Raw genomic sequence first — 26745 nt, 5'->3', positions numbered from 1 at the left:
CAGACGAGAAACGAGTGGGCTGTTCAACAACCCCAGAGTATGAGGAGTCTTGCCGTCGACTCGGCCCACCTCGGAAGGGTTCCGTGCTCTCTCTGTGGGAAACTAGTGGGGCAGTCCAAAATGAAGAGGCATCTTATGATCCACACTGGACAAAAACCCTATGAATGCCCTCACTGTCAACACCGAACGAATCGCAAAGAAAATTTGGATGATCATATCCGTAGAAGACACACACTTGAATTAGCAAAACTAGATCTTGGAACTCTGGCTTGACTAATGTAGTGGACTTGTTTCATATCGAGGAAATGACTTGTTTTTTGTATTCTTAAAAACTTGAAGTTAAGAATTTTTCAGTTTATAAAAAATTGTATATACAAGAATTTGTAAGGTCTTGTGACATACAGGACATTAATGGTTATTGGAGAAAGGTGTGTACAGTACTGAACTGTACCTTTTTATATGTAGATATGTGTTTGGGGGTGGTGATATGTGGGTACACACACATGTACACACACATGTACACACACACGTACACACACACGTACACACACACACACACACACACACACACACACACACACACACACACACACACATTTTACAGTGTGAATATTGTGATAGTCATTTGAATCAAGTTTAATTGATGTTCTATTTAACAATAATAGGTGTGACAAAGGACACCATTCAGTTGTTACTCATCTTCATAATATAATTTCATGTTTTGATCATAAATACATATAGTACTGTATCATCACAGTATTATTTTGTGGACTTTATATTTTTCATCCTGGGTTCATTGTTAAAGCACACTGGTTATTATGGGATAGTACTGTACTGTGAAGTATAGTAGTTATAACAGGTTTAGCCTTGTCAAGTATACTGTACAACATGTAAGACTTGGAGGTCAACTTGTGATACCTTGGTGTGCTTGATGGACAGTTTTGAGTTGTATCGTCAAGGTGATCGTCTGTGATGGTTAATACCCGAAGAATAGTCTTACAGGTATTCTGTGGCTTCAAGTTAAGGTTGGTGGAGACAATTTTAATACAGGGTATTGAATATTTTGGACTGTACATATACTAGTGCAAGTCAATGGATTTTAAAACTGAAGGAAAACTATTTCCTATAACATAGCAAATTTTAAATGGGTATTTTGAATAGAAATACAGTATTATTGGGTCAATTGTTTTGATAAAATATTGAAAAAGGAAAAGTGTTCTGGTGAAGAATTTGGTATAACATTAGGCTTTGTCATGCAACACTGGGAACAATTGTCTGCGAAGGAGAGGTAATGTTATGGTTATGTGTACATATCAGTCCAGTGTGTATTGTCTGACATGGCCTAGGTGTTAAGAGAGTGTGTGGGAAATATATTTATTGTTTGTTGAAGTAATGAGTCATCTTGAAGGTGATGAGGTGTTGGGAAAGACAAATGGAAGCACTTTGTCATGAACTCCAGAAAGACTTTTGATGTATTTGTGAACTTCCAAACTGTTTATTTGAATCAATTGGCTCTATATTACAAAGATTATATTTAGATGTGGAATAGTTTCATATGTTTCACTGTTTAATTATTGAGCACCTATTGTTGATGTTTCTCACATGGGTGTTAGTTGCTTGTAGTAATGATACAGTGGGACGAAGCTGACTGACTCCTTTTGCATCGTAGTTTTGTCAAGGAACAGCAGTTGATGGAATTTATTGTTATCCATTGCAGAGGAACACCGCTATGGTAGACCTATACGTGAGACGGCATCAATGCCCAAGTTGCCCTAAGGCTTTTGTCCTTGGCACCGACTTGAAGCGTCACCTTCTGGTACACACGGGCGAGAAACCTTTCAAGTGCCCTTACTGCCCACACCGAGCCAACCGAAAGGGCAACATGGTAGTCCACGTGTTGAATATACACGGAGATCAAAAACACGGAGTACAACCGACCGGGCCCGTAACGCTGCCGATGACCTCGCAGAGCCATCAGTAGGGACAGTGAGCAGTCCGTATGAATGACCGTGACGAGACGCAAAGTGGACCTTTCTGGATAACCTCTTGCCTGGCATTGTTGGCTCTCTTGTTGGATGTTTGTTGTTGTGGGTTTGCTCTTCTTAAAAAATACCCAGTTAGATTATTTTAAGATGTTTGGATGTTGAGTCGTGCATGCTGATTACCAAAAAAGTGGAACAGTAAGCAATGCTCACAAGAGGTCATCCTTGTTGCAGGGTGACCGAAGAGAGCCGGGCAGCAGCCTCATTGATCAGGTTGATCTGGGTGGAGTAAGCTCTCGCTGGAGGCTCTCGATCAACCCCAAACCTGCTGCAGAAGGAGTCAAAACCTTCAACTGCAGATTCTGTGGCAAACTCTTCACGGATTCATCTAACCTTCGTCGCCACACTATGATTCACACTGGGGAGAAGCCTTTTAAGTGTCCACAGTGCAGTCACACTTCCAATAGAAAAGGGAATCTTGTTGCACATATAATGTCCGTGCACAGAAAGCTCTCTGAGACAATATTCATTTCAGATGATCCAACTTTAAATGAACAAAAATGACATAATTGATGCAGGCACTTGACCAAGCAATATCGTCTGAAAAACAGCTTAAATGTGTAAATTGCTCTTATTTTAGTAATTTTATGGAAAGTTTGTGTTTCAGATTTGAAATATCTTCATTTTTAGTGGGCATTAAATGAAATACAGTTGTGAAGGAAACAAGATGCATGGAAGTATACAGTACTGGGTGAAGTGTTTTAATACTGTACAAGTCTTGATTAAAAACTCTTGTGTACAGTTGGCTGGTTTTCTGCATCTTGGCATTTCGTAAAACACCATGTTGTGAGTACATCTGAAGACCCAGCAAGAGGATTGAAGATACACTGTTGAGGCACACTTGGTATATACTGTACTACTGTATTGGGAGAATTGTTAATATAAAAAGTTAAATAGAGCATTCCTCGTTGTCCGTAGGCAAGTTATTTCCAACCTTTAGCCAAATGTTTAACCTGAGGTCAGTCACTTGATAGTCTTATATTGCCATTGTGATACTCTTGAATTGATCTCAGAGGTTTTTTCTGGACTTGGAGTTGCCAACCAAAAAAAAAGTGATTAAGGAATGTGAAGATCTCTAAAAATAAATAAATAATCCTAAGAACTTGAATTGCGAGAAGAAGAAAAAAGTAAGTTATTCGAAGTTCCAATCTGGCTGTAGTGGTGTCAAGAAATTCAGTTGACTTTAGTCTGATGGAGGCTATTTTCTTTTACAGATTGGAGCGGAACTGCTTGGGAATGTTTGCAAAGTTTGTGGGAAAGTATTCAACGGAAGGAATTGGAAACAAAACCTTGAGTATCACTTTCTGACTCACACTAAAGAGAAACCATTTAAGTGTCCCATTTGTCCTCATAGCTCGGCCTTAAAATATAATCTAATCCGTCACATACGAAACAGACACCGTGATCTGTTGACCTCGGCATTACAAAATCGGCCTTGCGAGAGGGACGGCGTAGAGGAGATTGAGGTGTTGGCTGGCCACGGTAATCAGATGGCCTCGTACCGGGAGCTCGACTTATTATCTGGTCATAGAAGTGAGGTTTCTGTTAATCGGGAAGTTCAGGTTCCATTAAGTCAGGGAAGTCAGAGAGTCCCAAGTCAGGAAGTTCAGGCTACCCCAAGTAGGGAAGGCCAGGCTCTTCACACTCAAGGGATTCCAGTTCCTCCTAATCATGATATACATGCCTCTCCTAATAGGGAAGTACATGTCCCCCACAGTCAAGGAATTCATTTAAATCCAAACCGAGAAAGTCATTTGGGTTCAAATCGGGAACTTCAAGCACCGACCACTCAGGCAATTAATTTACCTTCTGTTGGGGAAATAGATTTGCACCAGAATCGAGAAATTAACGTGGTAATGAACAGAGGGGCGACGAACATGCACACAAACCAAGACCTAAATATTCACTCTCCTCGGGACGTTGGTGTCGACCCCACTCAAGACATTCACATTCAACCCATTCATGATGTTAATGTTCCCTTGAATCATGAGGTGCGATTATTCTCTAGTCAGGAGATACAAATGATACCCAACCAGGAAGTTCAAATTTCTGTTGACCATGGGAGTCAGATGCATCCCAAACAGTAGTTGTCATCAGGGAGAAAAATGGGGGAAAAAGTCAGAAACTACAATCTTCTTGCAGCAGAAATTTATAGAAATGTCGGTGATGCTGTACTTAGAATGTAGAGTATTGGTGCTACTCTTGTATGTGATACGTGAAAAAAGTTCTGAGTAGGTTTATGTGTTGCAGGGGGAGGAGGGAGTGCTGCCAGTCATGCGTGTAAAGAGACAAGGAGAGGTGGTCATGGGGGCGGGGCACCCCTGGCCACCCCTCGTCCGGTCCTCCTCTCACGTCAGGACCAACCGGACCCACGAGTGCGCTCTCTGTGGTAAAGCCTTTGGTTGGGCCGGGGACCTGAAGCGGCACATGCGGACACACACTGGGGTCCGGCCTTTTCAGTGTCCCCATTGTCCGTACAGGGCCAATCAGCACCCAAACCTTACTAGACATATCAGAACAAGACACATGCAATCTTTGTCCTAACTAGCGCTTGTCCTGGATTTTTTCATTTTGTAGTGTTGGACAGTAAATGTGTTATGAACACAGCATTAAAAGTCCACCTCTTCCAGTAGATATAAACTATTGAGTTAGTTTTAGTACTGTACTGTACACTGTTACAGGTTTTGGTCCTAAATATAAACTGATTGCCACTGATGCCTGTAATAAGAATTGTCACCTGTATTTCATTTATAGTTTAAATTTGATCTCATCATTTTACTTTTTTATTGAACTCTGCCAGAGACTGTGCTCTTTCACGTGGCAAGTTTTGGCGGGAAATAATTAGGTTGTGAGAACTGTAAAGATCATCGTAATTTTCGTCTTAGTTTTTGTTGGTAATAAAAGTTGTAATTTGTGTTGATGGTTTGATAATCAGAATTTGTTGAATTGTAACGCTCGTACAATTTGTCAATTATGTACAGTATATAAAGTTTGGTTGTCAACCCTGTGCTAGGTTTGGATTCCTATATTTGCAATAGATAAAAGTATTTTGTTTGTCTATCCATATGACTTTATCAGGAGATTGTTAATGGCTTCATGATTGTGTTCCTCATGTAGGGCAAAGAGCCACACCTAGATTGTCTCAATAAAATATGATGAATTATTGAACTGGTTTGCACTGTAAACACCTGTAACTTGAAGACTTGGGAGTGACTCATCTCATAAAATACTGAACATGCACCTGTAATAAATAATGCAGTTAACATCGACCTTTATTTAGTTCGATTTATTTGGCTGCCACCTGTTACTCCGAGAATTTAAATAGGTTAAAATGGGAGAGAAAGATATGGGAAAAAAATGGTCGTTTGAAATACCTGTAAAGCTGTCGATTTTACTTCTCTCGGCTAACTACGGAGGGATTTTCTGGATGATGAATAATTAATTTGTCACGTGTGAGGTGGAATTTTGTCATAGCTTTGGAGATAAGCCTTATAAATGCCAAGACTTGTTCTTAATGGAGTAAGCATGATCATTATGTATACTGTACTACTTGACATTTTAGATTGTTGATTTTAGAACAAATAAAACTCCATCCATTGTGGTTTCAGATGAATAAAAAAAAGTAAATTTTTGGATGTGCCTCTTGTTTTTTGTTGTGATTTTTGGGGGCTGGAGTGTTGCGTAAGAGAAGATGGCGTGAAGCCTGAAGCACACCTTGTGTTGCAGGGCTCAGGGGAGTGGAGCGCCTATACCACCTGGGATGTGGGAGTTATAGGCAAGCAGAGAGGGGGGGTGCAGCCTCCACAGTGCAGGATCTCTTCTTCATCCATTGGTGGACTGTGTGAGCAGCCGCTACCAGTGTCTCCCACGATGGGTCGGCGGCACATCAGGACCGCCGACAAGGTGTTTGCCTGCCCGACTTGCGGCAAGACCTTCAACAATGCCAAAGACTGCCGTAGACATGCTGTCATACACACGGGCATAAAGCCATTCAAGTGCCCGTACTGTCCACACCGAGCCAACCTTAAGTTCAACCTAACTAAGCACATACAGGCCAAGCACAAACCAGTGCAGTTCACCACCACAAACTGATTATACTAAAAGCAGGTGATCACCTAGCAGGATGGCTTGTTTTGTTCGCCATGGGATGGCTCTCTTAAATCTCTTCATTTATTTTACTAATCAGCATCACAATAAGTGAGATTTACAATGAGTTATTGATTTGCCAGTTAAAGATAATGATTGGAAATAGAAAAGTGTGTTGGATAAAGTTACTTGTTTAAGGTTGTTGATACTGATAGTTAAGGCATCAATAAATGACTAAAGCTGAAGCATTAATACTCATCTATTACACCCTCTTAAACACATTCCAGATAGTGGTTTCTCTCTTCTACCTTTCTCGAAAGTCCACATCAGTGCTTATTGATTATATCCGTAGTCTTGTGAGGAGCGCCCGAAGCTCGTTGAACTGAGGGAAGTTTAAGGCAGAGTAGCTCGAAGCATGACACACACTCTTACAAAAGCGTTTCTTTATTGCAGGCAGTGATGACTCTGGCCTGTCCCGTCTGTGGTAAATCCTTTGGTGGTCGCAACCGCAAACAGAACCTTGGATTCCATATGATGATCCACACTGGGGAAAAGCGTCACCAGTGTCCGTATTGCCCGCACAAATCCACACTCAAATACAATCTGATCAAACATATACGCAACATACACAGTGATCTTTACCCTCAGAATTATAACTTCCCGTGTCAGAGAACAGAGAAAAACATATGGGAAGGAGGTGGTTCTATGTGAACGACTTTGAAATTTGGTAATTTTATAGCCAAAAGTTTATTTTGATAGAAGTGTAGCTATGAGGTGACATATTTGCCTCTGGGAAAAGTACAGTAGTCAACTCAGTAGACTTACAATGTATCCGCACTACAGTGAGTTTAAATACATATTTATTTTTATGGACAAAACTACAGGTTCTTGTTGGTCATTGATTTAAACTTAGAACTTGTATAACTTGCTGCTGTTGAAGATAAAAATACTTTCCTCAGAACTTAAAGGAATATGGTCCTATTTACCTGTAACATTGTTTTAGCGTGTTGGTATTTGGAGTCGTGATCTTGTTTATTGAATAGAAGGTAACTGGTGGGGATTATTGTGTAGATGATATGCTGCTGGTACAGTACTGATAGATTTGGAGGTTGTGACTGTGGTGTTGTGTTGCAGGGCGTTGGCCTTCGGGCCCTGATGTGTCCCTTCTGCAACAAGGTGTTTGCGGGGCGCAACCAACACCAGCGACTGCGGTATCACACTCTTACCCACACCGGCGAGAAGCCCCACGCCTGCCCGTTCTGCCCTCATCGAGCCAGACTCAAGTTCAACCTTCACAAGCACATCCGCGCCCTCCACAAGGACCAGCTGCCCACTAGCTGAGTTTGACACCTTGTGGTCTTACCATTCTGGCTGTACAGTACAGTAAAGCCAGTTGGAATAGTTCAGAGACTAGTGCTTATTGGAAGTTCAACACAACTACATTAATTTGTCATCTTGTCAACATTTACACCAAGCTGTATTGTAAGCCTGGATGGAGGCACTGGAAACATGAATGAGAAGTTGTTGGCACTAGACACTGGGCAATGTTTTGGTTATGATTAATGATCTTTGATGGTAGGCTCTTTAAGGGTCAGGAAATGTTTTGGCTTTACACCTCCCGTGTTGGTTGGAGGCCTTCGAGTATTTCTTTGTGTAGAAAGAATTAAATTCCAGCAAATACCTCTGTATTAATTTTCTAATCGATATTTTGCTGCAATTTCCAAGCAATGGTCATGCATAGATTGTTCCTGATGTTATTTGATCGTTAATTTATCTTACACACCCTACATTCTTTTTATCTGTTATTAGTTTGGACTTGTCTCATGTTATATTCTATTATATCCTGCTGTCAACCTCAGCTGTAATCCTTCATCCTGTGTGGTGGTGGTGGTGGTGGCAGCAGCACAAGAGTGATAGCCGCTTCCCTCTCTGTTGCAGGCGGTGCCGCCTGTGGTGTGTCCTGTCTGTGGCAAGAGCGTGAGTGGAATTAATGGCAAGCAAAAGCTCAGGTACCACATGCTGACCCACACTGGTGAGAGACTTTTCCAGTGTCCGTACTGCCCACACCGTGCCGGCCTCAAGTTCAACCTGAATCGACACATGCGCACTGTACATAAAGACTGCATCATGCAGAGTGCTCAGGACTGCATCATGCAGAGTGCTCAGGCATATATGGGGAGCAAAACTATTGGAAATGTACAGATTTCAATGAGGAAACCTCGGAAATTTCAAAGAGGAAACCTCTGGAAACGTTGACTTAGGCTTTGTCTGTGATACAACAGAGAGGATGACGTGCAAGACACCTAAATCTCTGGCATTGATTTGTGGACTGTACAGTGCAGTGTAGTGTAGGTATCGAGAGCTTTGCATGATCAGCAACCTCAGTACAGTATTGAATTCTGTGATCCCTGGAGTCTGATATTTTTTGGGCCAAATGGTGCAGTGGTCGTTCCCAATCAGAGGCATTACGTTGGGAGTTACATGTGCAAGATTCAGTGGTAGTGGCCTTCAGTTAGTGTCATTCTTTACAGGGCGGGGTTCGCGGCGGGAAGAATGGTGGGGGTGAACCTGAGTCCCTAGCCTGCTCAGTGTGTGGCAAGCTCATCACTGGACGCAACCGTCGACAGCGTCTGCAGTATCACCTGTCGACCCATTCGGGAGAGCGCCCCCACCACTGCCCCTACTGTCCCTACCGTGCACACCACAAGTTTACGCTGGACCGACACATACGCACCGTGCATAGGGATCACTTTCTTCCTAGAGAACCCCTTTCCAGCCATGAGTTAACACAAACAATACCATCTTCTCACATCCCAGAAGGCATTCCTATAGTCGGCACATCTGTATCTATGCCAGGATTTTCTCATATGGTGGAAGATACGAGGGAAACCAGTGATCAAAGCTGATGAGATACACTGAGTGCCAGTATTAATTTTAAATTAGCCAATATTGCAAGAACTGTATTTGGATTTTTGAGTTTATATGGAGTTGCAGTGGGTTTTTTTTTTTTTTTAAATATATTGTCTTAGCTGAGTGCATGTGGTGGAATGGCTGGTATCTCCATTCCAGAGCTCGTTGGCAGTGATGGGTGTGCCCTCTGACGAGCGTCTCCTGGTGTGCGAGGTGTGTGGGAAGGAGTTCCGCGGTAGAAATCTACGCCAGCGGCGAGAGAGCCATCTTCTAACTCACAGTGGCCTTCGCCCCCATATCTGCCCACACTGTCCACACCGCACTGCCCTCAGGTCTAACCTTATCAAGCACATCAGGGCTATCCATCGAGTCTCCCCATCCCCCACCAATATACACGAGACAGTTAGAGTCCCTCCTTCCCACAATAATCCAACATGAAGCTGCCATCCATGCCCAACCAGTCTACATGAGGCAGCCAGAGCACCCCATCCCCCAACAGTCCTACATGAGGCAGCCAGGGTTGGTCTCTGCAAGCAAAATACATTGCCGGCTTTGACTTTGCTTTAAAATCAACCTGCAGAATCACTACTATTGTAACTGTAGTTGTTGTTATACAGTACTGTACCTGTCTCAAGTTAAGTTGTTTTGTTATTAAAAAAAAGAACAAAACATCTCAGTTGTAAACATTTATGTATAATTATTGTTTTTGGTTTTTTTAATTATAAAGGAAAAATTTCATCTGCAGTTGAGGATTGAAACCAATTATTAGTGATTGTTGGTAAATAGGACTGTATGTAATGAAAAGGTGCATGTGTTACTGTCCATTTCTATAGTTGTACAGTACTGTATATTGATAGTTTTGTGCAGAACTTTTATGTTTTGGTTAAAGTATCCTAAAGTATGATGGCTTTAGGCATAACTCTGCCACTCCTTCACTTACTGTTCCTCACTTATGTCGTGTTTAAGAAGAATGGAATTTTCTTTGTATAACTTATTTTTTTATTAATATTTTTTTTTTTTACCTATTTTTTGTCTCGTACTATTGTTTGAGACTAGACGTGCAAAAAGGGTTACCTGTATTCTGATTTATCTTCAGTTTTATTTGATTTTCTTTTTTACTTTTTGAGAATGAATTTGTATACAGTACCATGTAGTTGAGTTGTGAATAAAAGGTATATTTCAAGAGGAGGAAAGTTTAACTCTGAACCTGTCTTATCATATTTTAATCATGGATACACTCCTCACAATTACACTGTAAAATGTTCTCTAGTGTTGTGTGGTATAGAATCGGTTCTAATTATAGCAATAAACAGAAATTTAAAAGATAAATAAATGAATTCTATAGATAAGGAAAGGGATGTGAGGAGGGAGCGGGAGACAGCCACTTAGTGCGTGGTCTTGTTGCAGGGTGTGATGGGCAGCGTTGTGGGTGAGGAGATCCGGGAGTACCTCACCTGCCCTGTCTGTGGCCGCTGCATCACCGGCAAGAATTGTCGTCAGAACCTCCGCCACCACCTCCTCATACACACTGGCGAAAAGCCGTATCCTTGCCCACACTGTCCTCACAGAGCAAATTACAAGCCCAATCTTCTGAAGCACATACGCTCGGTACACGGAGCCGCGCTTGTATCGCCTTTGGGCATGGTCTCCCTCCCCTCGGCTACCTCATCCACTATGACTCCCCACATGTCTTCGGGGAACTAGAGCTTGGAGGGGAAGCACCGCAAGTGATCAATCTGTTGATCCATTAAAGAGAACGATGTTGGAGCTCATTATTGACTTGGTGTGTACAAGCGAGTGTTGTCGAGGTCGGCTGTAGTGTGTCTGCTGCTCAACCACTATAGTACAGTATACAGGAATTGTATATGATGTGTGAAAACTTGCCCTGAAGATGCTAAAACAAACCCAAGTAACTGATAATACTAACTGCATGATAGTTGCTTCTCTATTCTCTTGTCCTTTGCTGGATTCTGTGCCATCAATGTTGTGCAGATTATATATACTATATCTCAGTCTTCTGTGGCATGTAATTTGGTCGCAAAGGAACCAACATCACGAAGATCCCTGCAGAGACATTTGAAGTTACTTCGTAAATATGCAAGAACTGTTAACTATCTCATGTCCGAAAAGGAAAGTTTTTTTTTTGTGGCTGTTGTGATGTTGGGAAGACTTATCTGTTGTCAGAAGACAAGAATATATTCTTTCAGTGACAGGGGAAGCATGATTGGCTTCACATAAAATATCTTGTTAAGCTGTCTCTACTGTACTGTATAGGGTTGTTTGGAAAGCTGAGGGTGTGTGTGTTTGCTTTACAGAGTGGGTGTGAGGAGAAAGTTGTGCAGTGCGGCGTGTGTGGCAAGGTGTTCTCTGGCCGCTCCCGGAAACACAACCTGAAGCAGCACATTCTGACACACACGGGCGAGCGACCGCATCTCTGTGCTCATTGCCCGTATCGCAGCAGCCATCGACCCACTCTGCGACGGCACATCCTTACAGTCCATGCACACCTTGTTCAGCAAAGTGCTCCACTGCCATCCAACCCTCCTACATTCTCTTACACCAGATGAGGAGTGTGCTTATAGTGTATTTATACAATAAAGATTCTGTTGGACAGATCATTGCAGCAAGAAAATCCAGTTCCTGTACTACAGTACAGAACAGTGCTTGTGATGTTTCAAGAAGTTTACAGTGCAGTATCTACAATCTGGCTTTGATCACTCAGAGAATTCGAAATTTCTTTTGAAAGTGTTTTTGAATGGGCTTAAAGTAGACAGCAAGTGTTTTATTTTTATCTGACAAGCTATTAAATTATGGGTGTGTGCATTATTTTAAAGATAGTGTTGTGTGTTCATGAATGTATCTTCATATTTTGGAATACCTGTGTTTCTATTGTGTTTATAGCCTTTTACATTGTTGAGTGGGAGTATTTAAAAGACCAGTTTTGCGTGGATGTATACAATAATGGGCTTACTCAGTGTGTTTGCTTGCACTTGTTGGGAGTATTATCAGTATGGTGGTATATTAAATGTGTTTACATATACAATACAGTACTTGGGAGTACAGTATTTAAGTTAACTTGTCAGGTATCCAGTGTACTTGAACGTGACCAAGATGTATCCGCTACAGAAAAGTTTCCTAGGTTTAGTCCCTCCTCCCAAACATCCTCAGGCATTGTACAGTCAACCATAGATGCACTGACCCCACCCTGGGTCTTGTACTCGATATTTTACCTGGCAATACTTGGTAAAGTAAGGCTGTATGTAATGGTGATTGGTGGATCTATATTCAGCTGTATCACTGTCAGGATAAATATTAAACAAACCAAAGGTAACATATTTATATTAAATTATTCATCATTATTTTAGATCATGAAAAGTTTCCAAATGTTCGTATATTTGATTAAATAATGAAGAAAATTTGATGTGAGAATCTTGTGGCAGCTGTGGTTGTAGTTGAGTTGCCAATATATTTTCTTCATTATTTAATCAAATATACGAACATTTGGAAACTTTTCATGATCTAAAATAATGATGAATAATTTAATATAAATATGTTACCTTTGGTTTGTTTAATATTTATCCTGACAGTGATACAGCTGAATATAGATCCACCAATCACCATTACATACAGCCTTACTTTACCAAGTATTGCCAGGTAAAATATCGAGTACAAGACCCAGGGTGGGGTCAGTGCATCTATGGTTGACTGTACTTATCCACGATGCACCATAATATCTCCGCTCATACCACCACATAAACTCTTCTTATTCTTTCATTCCTTTTTCACTTTTATGTCTCCATCTCCACCTGCTTTTTCTTCCCTTACTTTTACTTATACAATATCTTCTATTCCTTTCAGTGTCTTTATAATTATACTTTCTACTCCACTTGTATATTTTTCATAATGTACCAGCCCCCCTTCTCTCTCTCTCTCTCTCTCTCTCTCTCTCTCTCTCATATATATATAATATATATATATATATATATATATATATATATATATATATATATATATATATATATATATATATATATATATATATATATATATATATATATATATATATATATATATATATATATATAAAATACCAGTTACTCCTGTGGTAATGATGGTCTTACTTTTAGTTTTGTCTTCCTTTAGTTGTGCTGATTTCATATTGTACTGTACAGTACTGTACTCCTTAATTCTGCAATCTTGGTTCTACACACACACAACACACACGCGCACGTATAATGCTGTGTGCTTGAACAATTACCAATGAGAAATTGTATAATTGTAAGACTGAAAATGGGAAATTGAAAATAACTCAAATATTTTGAAATTCAGAAATAGGAAGCTGTGCTTAACGTTGCTACCATCTGTCTTGGAAGAGATGCTATATTAAAACTTGCAGTGTTCCATACTTTGTACATAATACAATGATGTTGATGAAGATATTTATATGTGTGTGTATTTCCACTGGGTTAAGTTGGGTGGGCTGACGCGGTGCCTTGTCTTTGCAGGCGGGCGTGGGCGTGAGAGGCAGTGGGGATGCGGTATTATGCCCGGTATGTGGCAAGATTATCACCGGGAGGAACAAACGTCAGAACCTCCAGTACCACATGATCACTCACACAGCCCACAAACCCTTCCAGTGCCCCTATTGCCCACACCGAGCTAATCGCAGTGATAACATGAAAATACACATTCGTTCTCGCCATCTTAATCAGGTTCAGACACAGTCAGGTGCAGCAGATGCTGTGAATGCTCAAAGGCATATGCACGTGCCAATAGCAATGGCCAAATCAGTTGATGTGCAACTTCAGGGACAGTCAACTGGGTCTGCAATAAAATCTCCCGATGTCATTAACAGTGATAGCGGAGTTCTTTAGTAGTAGTGGTGAGCTTCACTTCAATGTCTTGCTGTAATTTGTTTGTGAGAGCAGAAGGATTCATGATCATTACATACGTATGTGTTGTGTATATTTTAGCGGATGTAGTGCAGATTTGGCATGGATGTGAGCACATATTTCAAGCCCTTGTTAGTGAAGTCGAGTGCACAGTGGTTGTGGTGTTAAGAGGAGGGTGTTCTCTGTTGCAGGGGGCGATAGCCAACGACGTGCCCCTGATGTGCTTCGTGTGCAACAAGGCATTCTCTGGCAGAAACAAGCGGCAGCACCTTTCCAACCATCTCAACACACACACGGGGGAGAAGCCTTTTTGCTGCCCTTTCTGCCCCCACAGAGCCAACCGCAAGGATAACTTGAAGATGCACATGAGATTAAAACATCTGGAAAACCTTCCCGGGAATATGGGTGGGGATTTGCTCAACCGATACCAAGATCCTTCAACTTCGCACGGTCACATTTAAATGAACGGGAGTTCGTATATAGCTTCCAGAGATCTGATAGAATAACCATTCTGGAAGTTCATATTTGTTGATAATTGATTGAAGAGGAACTTGATATCCTGAGGGGTGGCTGTGTTCTCTTTCCAGACCATGCGACCGCCCCTGATGTGTCCCGTGTGCTGTAAGGTCTTCCATGGCAGAAACCGCCGCCAGCACCTGAGTCATCACCTGAAGACACACACTGGGGAGAAGCCCCATTTGTGTCCCTTCTGCTCGCACAGAACCAGCCGCAGAGACCACTTGCGAGAACACATTAGAAGCATTCACGGACTGGACCTAGGCATTAATACTGCGCAACAGCAGCTGCAGAAATGAAAATTCAGTGTGTGAATTCCCATGCCATGAGAGCATATCCAGTTATTTTAAGTGTAGAAAGACCACAGCAGTGAAAAGGCAACCTGGATGAGGGCATGCCATTGAGCGAAGATGTTTTGTCTTTTCAGGGGAGGCAGGACTTCTCTGTGGGGGTGCCCATCGGCACAAGGGTCGCCATAGTTTGCCCAGTGTGTCGTAAGTTGTTCAGCGGACGTAACAAGAAGCAACACCTGCACTACCACATGATGACCCACACTGGGGAGAAGCCCTTCCACTGCCCTCACTGCCCACACCGAGCTAACCGTTTGAGCAACCTCAAAATTCATATTAAGACTAAACATGGAGTTACAAATTGATACAGAGTGCAGCACTGCAGGAGTATTGTGGGTTTCATGTTATGTATCAATATTTGCTTCACTGATCAAACTTTCATTCTTTGCACATTTTTAGGTGTAAATTTCTTAGTTTCTGAGAACTGAACTGTTTGATATGTAGACCTATTTTGTAAATGTTGTTTTTTTCTAACAAGCTAACTAAAGCTGCTGTAGGTTTCAGTGTAAATGCTAAAGATTTTTACATGACATTACAGTACTGGGCCAATGTTCTTGAATTTTGTCCAACACCTGTGGTGACGTGTGTACAGTACAGTACTGTACAGGATCATAGCTTCTTAAACCTAACCTCATCTCTTAATAATGTTCAACTGCATAATCTCTTCCAGTGATTTTTTTCTCTCTTATTTAATTTTTTTTATATGTAAATAAAATACTGTAACAAACAACAATAATCTCTTTATATTAAAACCTCTTGACTTGTTGAGCATCAGCCTTTTGTGTCGGTACATTTTAGCAACTTTGATGGCTGTATTATAGTCAGTTGGATATAAAAGAGAACCATCATAAATATTAGTGTGTGTGTGTGTTAATTTGTTTGAGAGAGTATGTGTTTAGGTTTAAGATAGCGTGTCTGTGTTTGAGAGAGTGTGTCTATGTTTGAGAGAGTGTGTCTATGTTTGAGAGAGTGTGTCTGTGTTTGAGAGAGTGTGTCTGTGTTTGAGAGAGTGTGTCTATGTTTGAGAGAGTGTGTCTATGTTTGAGAGAGTGTGTCTGTGTTTGAGAGAGTGTGTCTATGTTTGAGAGAGTGTGTCTGTGTTTGAGAGAGTGTGTCTATGTTTGAGAGAGTGTGTCTATGTTTGAGAGAGTGTGTCTATGTTTGAGAGAGTGTGTCTATGTTTGAGTGAGTGTGTCTATGTTTGAGAGAGTGTGTCTATGTTTGAGAGAGTGTGTCCATGTTTGAGAGAGTGTGTCTATGTTTGAGAGAGTGTGTCTATGTTTGAGAGAGTGTGTCTATGTTTGAGAGAGTGTGTCTATGTTTGAGAGAGTGTGTCTATGTTTGAGAGAGTGTGTCTATGTTTGAGAGAGTGTGATGTTTGAGAGAGTGTGTGTTTTGTGTGTTTGAGAGTGTGTCTATGTTTGAGAGAGTGTGTCTATGTTTGAGAGAGTGTGTCTATGTTTGAGAGAGTGTGTCTATGTTTGTGTGTTTGTGTTTTGTCTATGTTTGAAGAGTGTGTGAGAGTGTTTGAGAGAATGTTTGAGAGAATGTGTGTCTATGTTTGAGAGAGTGTGTCTATGTTTGAGAGAGTGTGTCTATGTTTGAGAGAGTGTGTCTATGTTTGAGAGAGTGTCTATGTTTGAGAGAGTGTGTCTATGTTTGAGAGAGTGTGTTTCTGTCTGTTTGAGAGAGTGTGTCTATGTTTGAGAGAGTGTGTCTATGTTTGGAGAGAGTGTGTCTATGTTTGAGAGAGTGTGTCTATGTTTGAGAGAGTGTGTCTATGTTTGAGAGAATGTTTGAGAGATATGTTTGAGAGAGTGTGTCTATGTTTGAGAGAGTGTGTCATGTTTGAGAGAGTGTGTCTATGTTTGAGAGAGCGTGTCTATGTTTGAGAGAGTCTATGTTTGTGTCTATGTTTGAGAGAGTGTGTCTATGTTTGAGAGAGTGTGTCTATGTTTGAGAGAGTGTGTCTATGTTTGAGAGAGTGTGTCTATGTTTGAGAGAGTGTGTCTATGTTTGAGAGAGTGTGTCTATGTTTGAGAGAGTGTGTCTATGTTTGAGAGAGCGTGTCTATGTTTGAGAGAGCGTGTCTATGTTTGAGAGAGCGTGTCTATGTTTGAGAGAGCGTGTCTATGTTTGAGAGAGTGTGTCTATGTTTGAGAGAGTGTGTCTATGTTTGAGAGAGCGTGTCTATGTTTGAGAGAGTGTGTCTATGTTTGAGAGAGTGTGTCTATGTTTGAGAGAGCATGTCTATGTTTGAGAGAGTGTGACCGTGTATGTTTTTCTCTTTAGATGTTTGACATTTCAGAAAATTAGTTTTGCCTGTTTTCATGTTAGACAAATACTCATCATTGGATTGTGAAGTCAACCAGATATGGAAAATTGACAATTACAGTATATCAATAAAGAATACAGTACATTAATACATTGATAATTTTCCAAGTCATTCATAACGGGGGCACTAAACACAAAAATTCTTGATCACTTTATTATGTCTCTGTTTATTAAACTTATTCAGTACACTACACACTTATTTAAAGATAGGTACATTTTATTTATTGAAATATTGTGTTGGTGGTTTATACAATTGCTGTACCAATTTCAGTCGATTGTTGAATTATCCACACTAATGGTGAATTGGTTCTCGATTTTAAGAATGGTTCCTGGCACTGTTGTTGACATGATTTCTGGCACTATTGGCAACATGTACAGTACCATGTATGTATGACTTCCTGCGTGTTTGTGTGCGTATGTGCTGTTGTGTGTATTACTTTGTGCATGAAGTTTTGTGTATATGTGCCTGTGATTCCGAGCTTCTGTATATTGTACAGTATATACATACACTGACATTGCATTGTGTATGAATGTATACTGTATGTATAAATAAGTAACTATACAGTACTTCCATTATTACTTTCATCTGCAGATGTACTCAAGCTGGTGACATGAAATCTTAAAGAAATGTTTGTGAGGGCTGGGAATGTTTGTGAGGGCTGGGAATGTTGGTGAGGGCTTGGAATGTTTGTGAGGGCTGGGAATGTTTGTGAGGGCTGGGAATGTTGGTGAGGGCTTGGAATGTTGGTGAGGGCTTGGAATTTTGGTGAGGGCTTGGAATTTTGGTGAGGGCTTGGAATGGGATCAGTAATGCAGTGATTGAAAATTTTGTAAGATATGCGAGAAAGTGGAGTGAATGAGAGAATAAAACTGGTATTAAGTACTCAATATATGTATGTTTAGGTGTTATCTTTGGTGTTTAATAAGAGAAAACTTGTAGTATAAGTTATGCAGTGTGAGGGTGTTTGTGTGTGTCTTATGTGGATGTCCTTGTGTGAGTTAACGGAATTGATAAAAAGTTTATTGTTCATCATCCAATTTTCTATCCTATTTAATTATTTTATTTGTTTACTTATTTATTTGTTTGCGTATTATTATTTTCATTAAAGCTCATTATAGATGGAAAATATTTAGATAAAATAATGCTAGAGATGAATGGGAGGGTTTTTGTAGATGTGAAGCAGCTATGGTATGTTTAATGATCCCAAGCTATACCCGGCTGTCTATTAGTACTTGACTGAGAGCTGTCTCGGTGCTGATTGAGCTGTACTGTACATCATACTGTCAGGTCAGGTGGGGAAGGAAAAGATATGCCGAATTACTTGTGGTTGGATCTTAGTACCGTACATGATTAATTTGAGGATACATATTACTTTGAGATTAGAAAGATAATTATAAAACAGTGGTATTTGTGAGTTGTGAGTTTTAAGTAATGATATACAGTACTGTACTGTTGTAATTAATGCTTGTGTTTTAAAAAAGACTTGGATATGGCAGTAAAGTATATTACAGTACTGTAGTTGGTGATGCAGCACAATACTGTCCACTAAGAGGGGGATGAGACTGATGGCCGCGTTGTGTTGTTGCAGGTGCCGGGGGTGGTGCGGATTGCCACGTGTCCTGCATGCGGCAAGGCGTTCCGTGGCCGCAACCGCCACCAGAACCTGCAACAGCACATGCTTACCCACACTGGGGAACGACCTTATGCTTGCCCTCACTGTACCTACACTGCTAGACAAAAGCCACACATGAAAGGTCACATTTTACGCTTGCATCCAGAAACCATTGTTGCACCATTGCCTAGTGCAACATTGCCCAGTGCACCTTAAACCATACTTGTTGTAGGCATCAATATGGTCGGCTTCAGTATACATTTTTATACATGTTGTGTCTTGTAACTTTGGCACAATCATGATGTTCATTCTTCTTTCAAAGACTTATGAGCGTAAGTAAGATTCAAGTGTGAAAACTAGATACCTGCGTGAAAATTACCGTTACTCTACGTGTGTGGAGAATATTAAGAGCCCAGAAAACCTAAATCTTCCTGACAGAGACTCATTGTGTGATGATGAATAGTAGCAGTGGAATAATAATTTAGTGTACAGTACTGTACCAGATAATATACAACAGTTTGATGAATTGATGGTTTACAGAGGTGGCCACAAGTCTGCAGGAGTGAGTGTGCAGTAGTCATGCTGGACCATTGTTTTGTTTAACATATTCATAAACTGTACTCTTAATAGGATGGTCCATCTATTTTGCTGCATACTTATAATGAATATACAGATGTACAGTTGGATGTAAAAGATGTAGGTGTGCAGACTTATGACAACCTGTGTGTACTGTGTTATGTGGAGGTTGGTGGGGGTTGTAGTGGGTGGAGCTGAGCGGTGTTGTGTTGCAGGGTGGCGGCGGTGTGGTGGCTGCAGCAGTGGCGATGGTGATGTGCTGCGTGTGTGGGCGGATGTTCCGCGGGCGCAACCGCCACCAGAACTTGAGCACCCACATGCGCATCCACACGGGCGAGACCCCTTTTCCCTGTCCACACTGCCCCTACCGTGCCAAGCGTAAGGCGCACCTCCAAATGCACCTGGAGCGCATACACTCACCGAGGCCAGCGGCCACTGCCTGGCGAGACAACCATCCTCCTCCGGCTCACCACTTGCCACCGCCGCACCTGCCGCTGCCTCCTCCTCCTCACTCTCCTCCTGACCCCCCACACCCCCACCCAGCTTCACCGCAGCAACAAAAACCTTAATTCAGATTAAACTGCAGGAACATGATATTGATTAATGCTCTCATGATGAATTTGACCTAGAACTTAGTTACTCTTATTGTTGCAATACAGTATTTTGTTGAAAAAATATGCTGCGATTGATTTTTTACGTACTTGTACTGTATTTATTAATGAAGCTGACATGTTTATGAATGGAGTATTCTTATCAACAAGGAAATATTGGGAGTATTTTTGCTCGTTTCAAAGCTTTTTGGTGGTGATTCTGTTCAAATTAATAAAGTATTTTTTGTTGAATTGCTGGAAATGAAAGTTAAAAAAAAAATGATGGAAGTGGTGGGGGAGTGATGCCCGTGGCGTGGAGTGGGTGTGAGGGTTGATGTGTTGTTGTTGCAGGCGGTGGGCAGCGGGTGCGGTGCAGCTGTGTGTCCTGTTTGTGGGAAGGCCTTCCAGGGTCGCAATCGCCGACAGAACCTGGCCCACCACCTGCTGACTCACACGGGTACACGTCCCTTCCCCTGTCCCCAGTGTTCGTACCGTGCCACGCAGAAGGCTCACCTGAAGCGCCACCTGGAACGTAGACACGGGCAGGCGGGGGAGAGGCTTCACTCCTTACCTCACCACCGAGGCTCACTGATGGGGAATGTGGACGTGGAGGGAACCTTGCCTGCACGTCCTTCAGGTCATCCAGGGGGAGTGGGGATGGATGGAGTGCTTGGTATAGAAGGGACACCACACATGGAGCGGGTGTCTCACATGGAGCGAGTGGCACACATGGAAGGGGTGCCACATATGGAGGGGATTCCTCCAGAAGGTCCACATCCATCATTTACATCCTCCCATTAGCTGTTTTATTAATTTAGAAAGTGTATAAACATTGTTGAAAAAATTTGAGGACTCTGTTAACTACTTTAGCCTCGTTTATGGGGAGGTTCTTGCAGTTGAAGGACTATATGAAGTGAATACAATGCTGTACAAATAAAAGTTGTTTTGTGTTGAAGCTGATGTTGGCAATAAATACATAGTAATTTTAATAAGTTTTATTTACCCATTACATTGAAACTACTTGCAGAAACCTACTTAAATATCCAGATAAGAATATGATTTAATTTAATATACACTCCAGTGTAATACTCTTTTGAATACATCTTCTCTAACCACCAAATAGTCAGCTTGTACTGTACAGTCTTACAACTCGGAATTGATGTGTTTTTGGACTTGTTGGTAGCAGTACTGTAGTGGGTAGCTAAGGAAGGGTACAGTATATGAAAGGGAAATGTAGTAATTGAGTGTACTGTAGTTAGGGGGCGCCGGCAGCTTGGACTTGAAGGGATGAGAGACTGATGCCGGTGCCCTTGTGTGTTGCAGATGCAGCCGTCGGTGCTGTATCACACACAGGAGGTGGTGTCTCAGCTCCAGCAGCATGGCTTTCAGCACCAACAGCAAGAACAACAGGGAGAGGATCGTGTCAAGTATTTCTGTCATGTGTGTGGCAAGGAGTTCCACGGTGTCAGACAGAGACGTAATCTGAAACGCCACATGATGATCCACTGGGGAGAAAAGCCTTTCCACTGCCCATTTTGCCCTCACCGGTCCAATCAGAAAGGCAATCTGAAAACCCACATTCTAAAGGCTCACCCGGAGCGCCTACAGTCGAGCCCCTCGTTGAAAATAGACGAGTCAAATCTCCAGCAAGCGTAGATGTGACTTAAATAAAATCAGCAACTTAACCTTATTATATATGCAGCTTCAGTTTAGTAAGATGATGCTGTTGTGTTTATTTGTAAACATTTGAATATATATAGTATAGTGTACAGTATATTAACTTGAAGGAAATGGTGATAAAATTAATAGTGGAATGAAACACTCCCCCTCAGCTTTGTCCATCTTAGGTTGGCTCTTTTAACGATTACTATTTTTTATTTACTGCATTCAGAGGCAAAATTTATATAGTGTAGTCATTTTCTCTAGAATACAGTAGATAGTTTTGTATGATTTAAGAATTTTAATTAGAAGATAATGATATTATTTTTAACTTGTGTTTCTTCTGTAATAGTAATAAAGTATAATTTTTGTATCAAGTAAAGAGAAATACTATTAACCCCTTCACTACAGGGACGCCACTTTTAGTATTTTATACGGTTAATGCCAGACAATTACATTCAGCAGAGGGGCACCTTACAGAAGGGGCTAGGTGTTTAATCCTCACCAAAAGTTTCATAAGTTGTAAAAAAAATTAATGGGTCTTACCAGTTGTTGATGTTCATTTACAATATACTAAATGTTGTTGTATAGTGTGAAGGGAGAGAGAAGGTTTTCACTGTTTTAATGTTTACTCTTAGATATATCAGTAATTGTTAGATTTGTTGTCATGTTATGGTAGCTTTGTGATAAAGAGCCAATGTATGTGTTAATACTTGGTAGAAAAGGTTATCTGACTTATCCCATACAAGATACACATTCAATGCCAGTCAATCTCTTGGAAAAAGCTTGAGAAAAAGTTATTTCTGGCGCGTGGAGAATTAGTATTTGGGGCTCAAACTAAACGGGAGCCTTGCTCTGTTTTACAGACTCACCCGGTCGTTCATCGTCATGCACTACCACACCAACAACAACAACAACAACAACAACATCCACAGCAATACCAGCACAGTGGTGCACCGTCCACCACTGTGGTGTCCCCGGTGCAAGAGGATCTCACCAACGTCATTTGTCGGTTCTGTGGCAAAACTTTCCATGGCAGATATGCTAAATACAACCTGAAGCGTCATCTAATGATTCATCGTGGAGAGAAGCCCTTTGTGTGCCCATTCTGCCCGCACAGAGCTAACCAGAAAGGCAATCTGAAGTACCACATATTGTCCGTTCACCCGGGTCAGCCGGCTACCCAGATCATGATGCCAGGGGATGATATGGATGATGCCACCAAAAATGAAAACTTTGCTTCAAGCTTTTGAGATAGTTAGTTGTTGGTATTGCAAAAAGCTGTAGCATTGTACTGTATAGTATAGACCATATTATTCCCCCAGTAGGTGGCAGGTTTGAGCTATTAGATGTGTTGGTGGGTTATAATATTGGTTTATGTTGGATGCTGGGCACTGAGCACTGTGTTGTTACAGGGGGCCGGAGGGATGAGCAGCGGTGACGATAACCTCGTACCCCCCACGGCTCCCCTTTGCCGGGCATGCGGCCGACACTTCACCTGCCGTGCATCCCTCCGCCGTCACCTATGGATCCACACTGGGGTCAAGCCTCATGCATGTCACCATTGTCCCTTCTCCTGCAACCGTCGTAGCAACCTGGAACGGCACGTTAAACGTCACCACGGTCCAGTGGCTTCAGAACAGTCACCAACATCCCACCACAATAATCATTCTTCCACTGCTGCAATATAAAGAACTACTGTACAGTATAGCTTCTGACTTGTTGGTAGATGCCTGTGTGTGTGGCACACAGACAGGTGGAATAACTGGGACACATTAGCAAGATGTGATGAAGTATTTTGAACAGTTTGATAATCAACGTGTTTGTTGAATAAAACCTAATTCATTCCCTTTTTACTTGCTAAAAATTAAATTATATTTAATCAGACAGTGACGCTATACTGTTAAAGAGAGAAAAATAAATACAAAATTGACTTCTACTTTGAAATGTTAAACTGAAAACTGTGATACGCATGATTTTGTGAGCTAGGCATTTCTGTAAAAGTAAAGTGGACAAATTTTGGGGTAAATATTGGTGAGCAATTATGCATGACCCTGAGGATGTGGTGGGTTGATGAGAGGCTTGATATTAGTGGCAACTTTGGCTGATGTTGGAGTAGTGAGCACTGGGTTTTGGTTTGCAGAGGCTCGAGGTGGGCGCGGGAAGCGCACATATAGCAGCAGTGGCAGGAGTAGGAGCCCTAGCTGGTGCGGAAGCGGTAACGGCAGATGGCAGACACCAGTGCAGACTGTGCGGGAGGGTGTTCACTGAGCGAAACAACCTCCACCGTCACTTGAGAATCCACACAGGCTTGAAGCCCTACCGATGCCCCCTCTGCCCGTACCAGTCCAACAGAAATGGCAATTTAGTTCGTCACATGGAGTTTAAGCATGGGAGACCGCAGTGAGATATTGGGCATCAGACTGTATCACTGATTTTAGAACAGTATACAGAATTGTTGTGGAGGTGTTGACTGTAAACTTGTAACTCTCCAAGTACTGTTTGTGTCAAGGATCACAACATCTTCAATATATTTATGAGAATCATTTTCCCGGATGTGAGTGTGTTTGCTACATGAGAACTTGCAGAACAGTTGTATATAAGTTACTGTTGGAGTGATATAAATAAAGTAAGTGATGCGGTTTGTATGTATGATCTTATGCTACATACTGTACTGATGACTTTCTATGAAAGTTTACATATGTGGTCATTCCTGTGAATTACACCTTTAAGTTAAAATTTGCACCTAGGTTATTTAGTGAATATGAGACAGATTCTTGTATGCCAACAAAGTAAAGTACATCTACTGTGTTTTATCTGATAGTTGGGTGTGAGAGTAATGCTGGAACCATCACTCTACTTTTACTCTTATTTTGGAACATCTTCAGAGGGATTGTGTACTATGTATTTAGCTCTTCTTGCAGAGCTGTTGTTCTCACCCTCAGTGTTTATATGTTCGTACACTACTTTACATTTGTTATGTTTTTCTCGACGTGTCAAATAAAACAATTAGAAAATTAATGTGGATGTATCGTAGGGTCCTTTTGTTTGTTATGAGATTCCCATATGAATCTTTAAGATACAGTATAAAGAAACTGTAATAATAATAATGTGTCACAACCAGCGGAGCACATCAACATACCCTGTTGCTTGCTTAAATGAAAATAATGAAAATAAATTGTGAACTATTACTAAAGATTTTATTCAACTTTTTTACCTATAAATTAAGAAACAGTTGTGTTTGGGCCACAGTATGACATCATCTGCTTTAGGTTAGTGTTTACAGTACAGGTAACTCGCTCTTCACTGCACTTAACGTTGTCTCAAGATGGTCAGTTCATCTGTCATCGGAGCCTCCCATCAGCTTCAAGTATAGTAGTGTGTTGATTATATATCTTCTTCAAGTCTTTTGCATATTAATAAACTGGATTGAAAACTTAATGCAAAGATCTCGGTCAATTATTTTATACATGACGCGAACGCTTAAATTGAGAGCCTGTGTTCATGATTTGTTTCTCTTTATAAGATGGGAAAGTACTGTATGTCATGACATAAAGGTCATTAAGTTTCCATATATCTTATGCATGAACTGTACTGTACTGTACTGTACCCTTTTGTATCTGATATTGGATTCAGTATACTGTATATATTTATTTTTTTTCCTGATTGCTTTTTTATTTATTTTTTATTTATTTATTAAATTTTTTGGGGAGTGGGAAAATATGTGGTGACACGGCAGGTCTTGAGAGACGCCTTGTGTTGCAGGGGAGCCAGGCGTGTCGTGTTGGGCTCGGCACCTTCACAACCTGTCACACCTGCGGTCAACGTTTCCATGGTGTTTACCAGAAGTACAACCTGAAGAGGCACATGAGCATCCACACAGGAGAGAGGCCATACCCGTGCCCTCGCTGCCCGGCGGCTTTCAATCAAAAGTGCAACATGAAGAGGCACTTGGAATCGGTACATGGAGAAAAGGTTCCTCCTCAGTCCTTGTTGTCTCCCCAAGATCTACCACAAGTTGTAGCTTCTAGTAACCAGTGTATGGTGTCCCCCAGCAACCAGTGTATGGTGTCCCCCAGCAATGAGTGTATGGTATCCCTCAGCAACCAGTGTATGGTGTCCCCCAGCAACGAGTGTATGGTGTCCCCCAGCAACCAGTGTATGGTATCCCCCAGCAACCAGTGTATGGTGTCCCCCAGCAACGAGTGTATGGTATCCCTCAGCAACCAGTGTGCAGCAGCCCCCAGCAACCAGTGTGCAGGAGTCACCAGCAACCAGTGTGCAATAGCCTCCAGCAACCAGTGTGTGGGAACCCCAAGCAGCCAGCCTCTGTTGTCCCCCATGCCTCAACCAGCAGGGGAATCCCCTACCAACCAGCCTGTTGTGCACCCCAGCCTAGGACAGTGATGATGAGTGGCAGGTGTGTGCAGTAACACAATTAATGCCACTGAAATCTACTTATGATAGAAATATGACCCTTAACCCTCTTGTACTCATGGCCATGGTTGGAAATTTTACCTCTTCTCATAGTCTTTTGAAGCAAGTTGCACCGGTAAAATGAACGGTTTTTCCATTTTAGTAAACATTGGGTAGAGCAATCCAGACTCAGATTGTACCCTTAGAGATGCATTTGCCAGTCCACAAAGCTCGTGGGAGGAACTTAGGTGGTTGATAGGGCCAGTCCACTGTTCCAGCATTTCTACTTGTGGGAAGGGTGCTCTCAGTATGAGATAAGGCTGAGTGGGAGGGGTTGTGCCAGCACGGGAGCGCTTAGTGACACAATTTGCGTCAAAATAACACGAGAAGGTTAATACATACATACATACAGTACAGTTCTACACATACACAGAACATGATGCTCCACACAATTGTTTAAAATACTGTACTGTACAGGGGACTGACTGAATATAAATCTAAAAGCTCTAAAAGAACCCTGATAAAGCAAAAGTAGAGGAAATTAAGAAAATGAAGCCCTAAATGTTGATTTATTAATTGACATTTGTAGTAATTTCAAACACACTAGACCTGATCTACACTATGATAAATTTTATGTTCCTTGCCTGTGAATAATTCTGTTATGGGTGCAGCCACATTTGTTGACATATACAGTAGTTGCGTACTGTAAATATCATGTAAGTGCAGATGATAGTGTTTCTTCCCTCACAGCATCAGGGACT

At 41.5% G+C, this 26745-nt stretch overlaps 1 protein-coding gene across 36 annotated transcripts in view; it reads left to right on the top strand.

The window, feature by feature from the left end:
• Positions 1-26745, top strand: part of LOC121868246 (longitudinals lacking protein, isoforms A/B/D/L-like) — an 84762-nt gene that overhangs the window by 19035 nt on the left and 38982 nt on the right. Inside the window, exons 5-6 of one of the 36 annotated variants that reach the window (XR_006089344.1) lie at positions 21233-21621; positions 22435-22533. The exons of 17 other annotated variants lie outside the window; for them this stretch is intronic. Coding sequence is in view for 18 of the 19 variants with exons in the window: in XM_042368570.1 (XP_042224504.1) it covers positions 3257-4129 (873 nt within the window). In the remaining variant the exon portion in view is untranslated. 18 more of the 36 variants (XM_042368582.1, XM_042368599.1, XM_042368583.1 and 15 more) reach the window with 18 other exon arrangements.

The sequence above is a fragment of the Homarus americanus genome, unplaced genomic scaffold (genome assembly GCF_018991925.1).
Source record: "Homarus americanus isolate GMGI-L3 unplaced genomic scaffold, GMGI_Hamer_2.0 scaffold19318, whole genome shotgun sequence".
In the NCBI taxonomy this organism is placed as follows: Eukaryota; Metazoa; Arthropoda; class Malacostraca; order Decapoda; family Nephropidae; genus Homarus; species Homarus americanus.
This window is presented reverse-complemented; position numbering and strand designations above follow the sequence as displayed.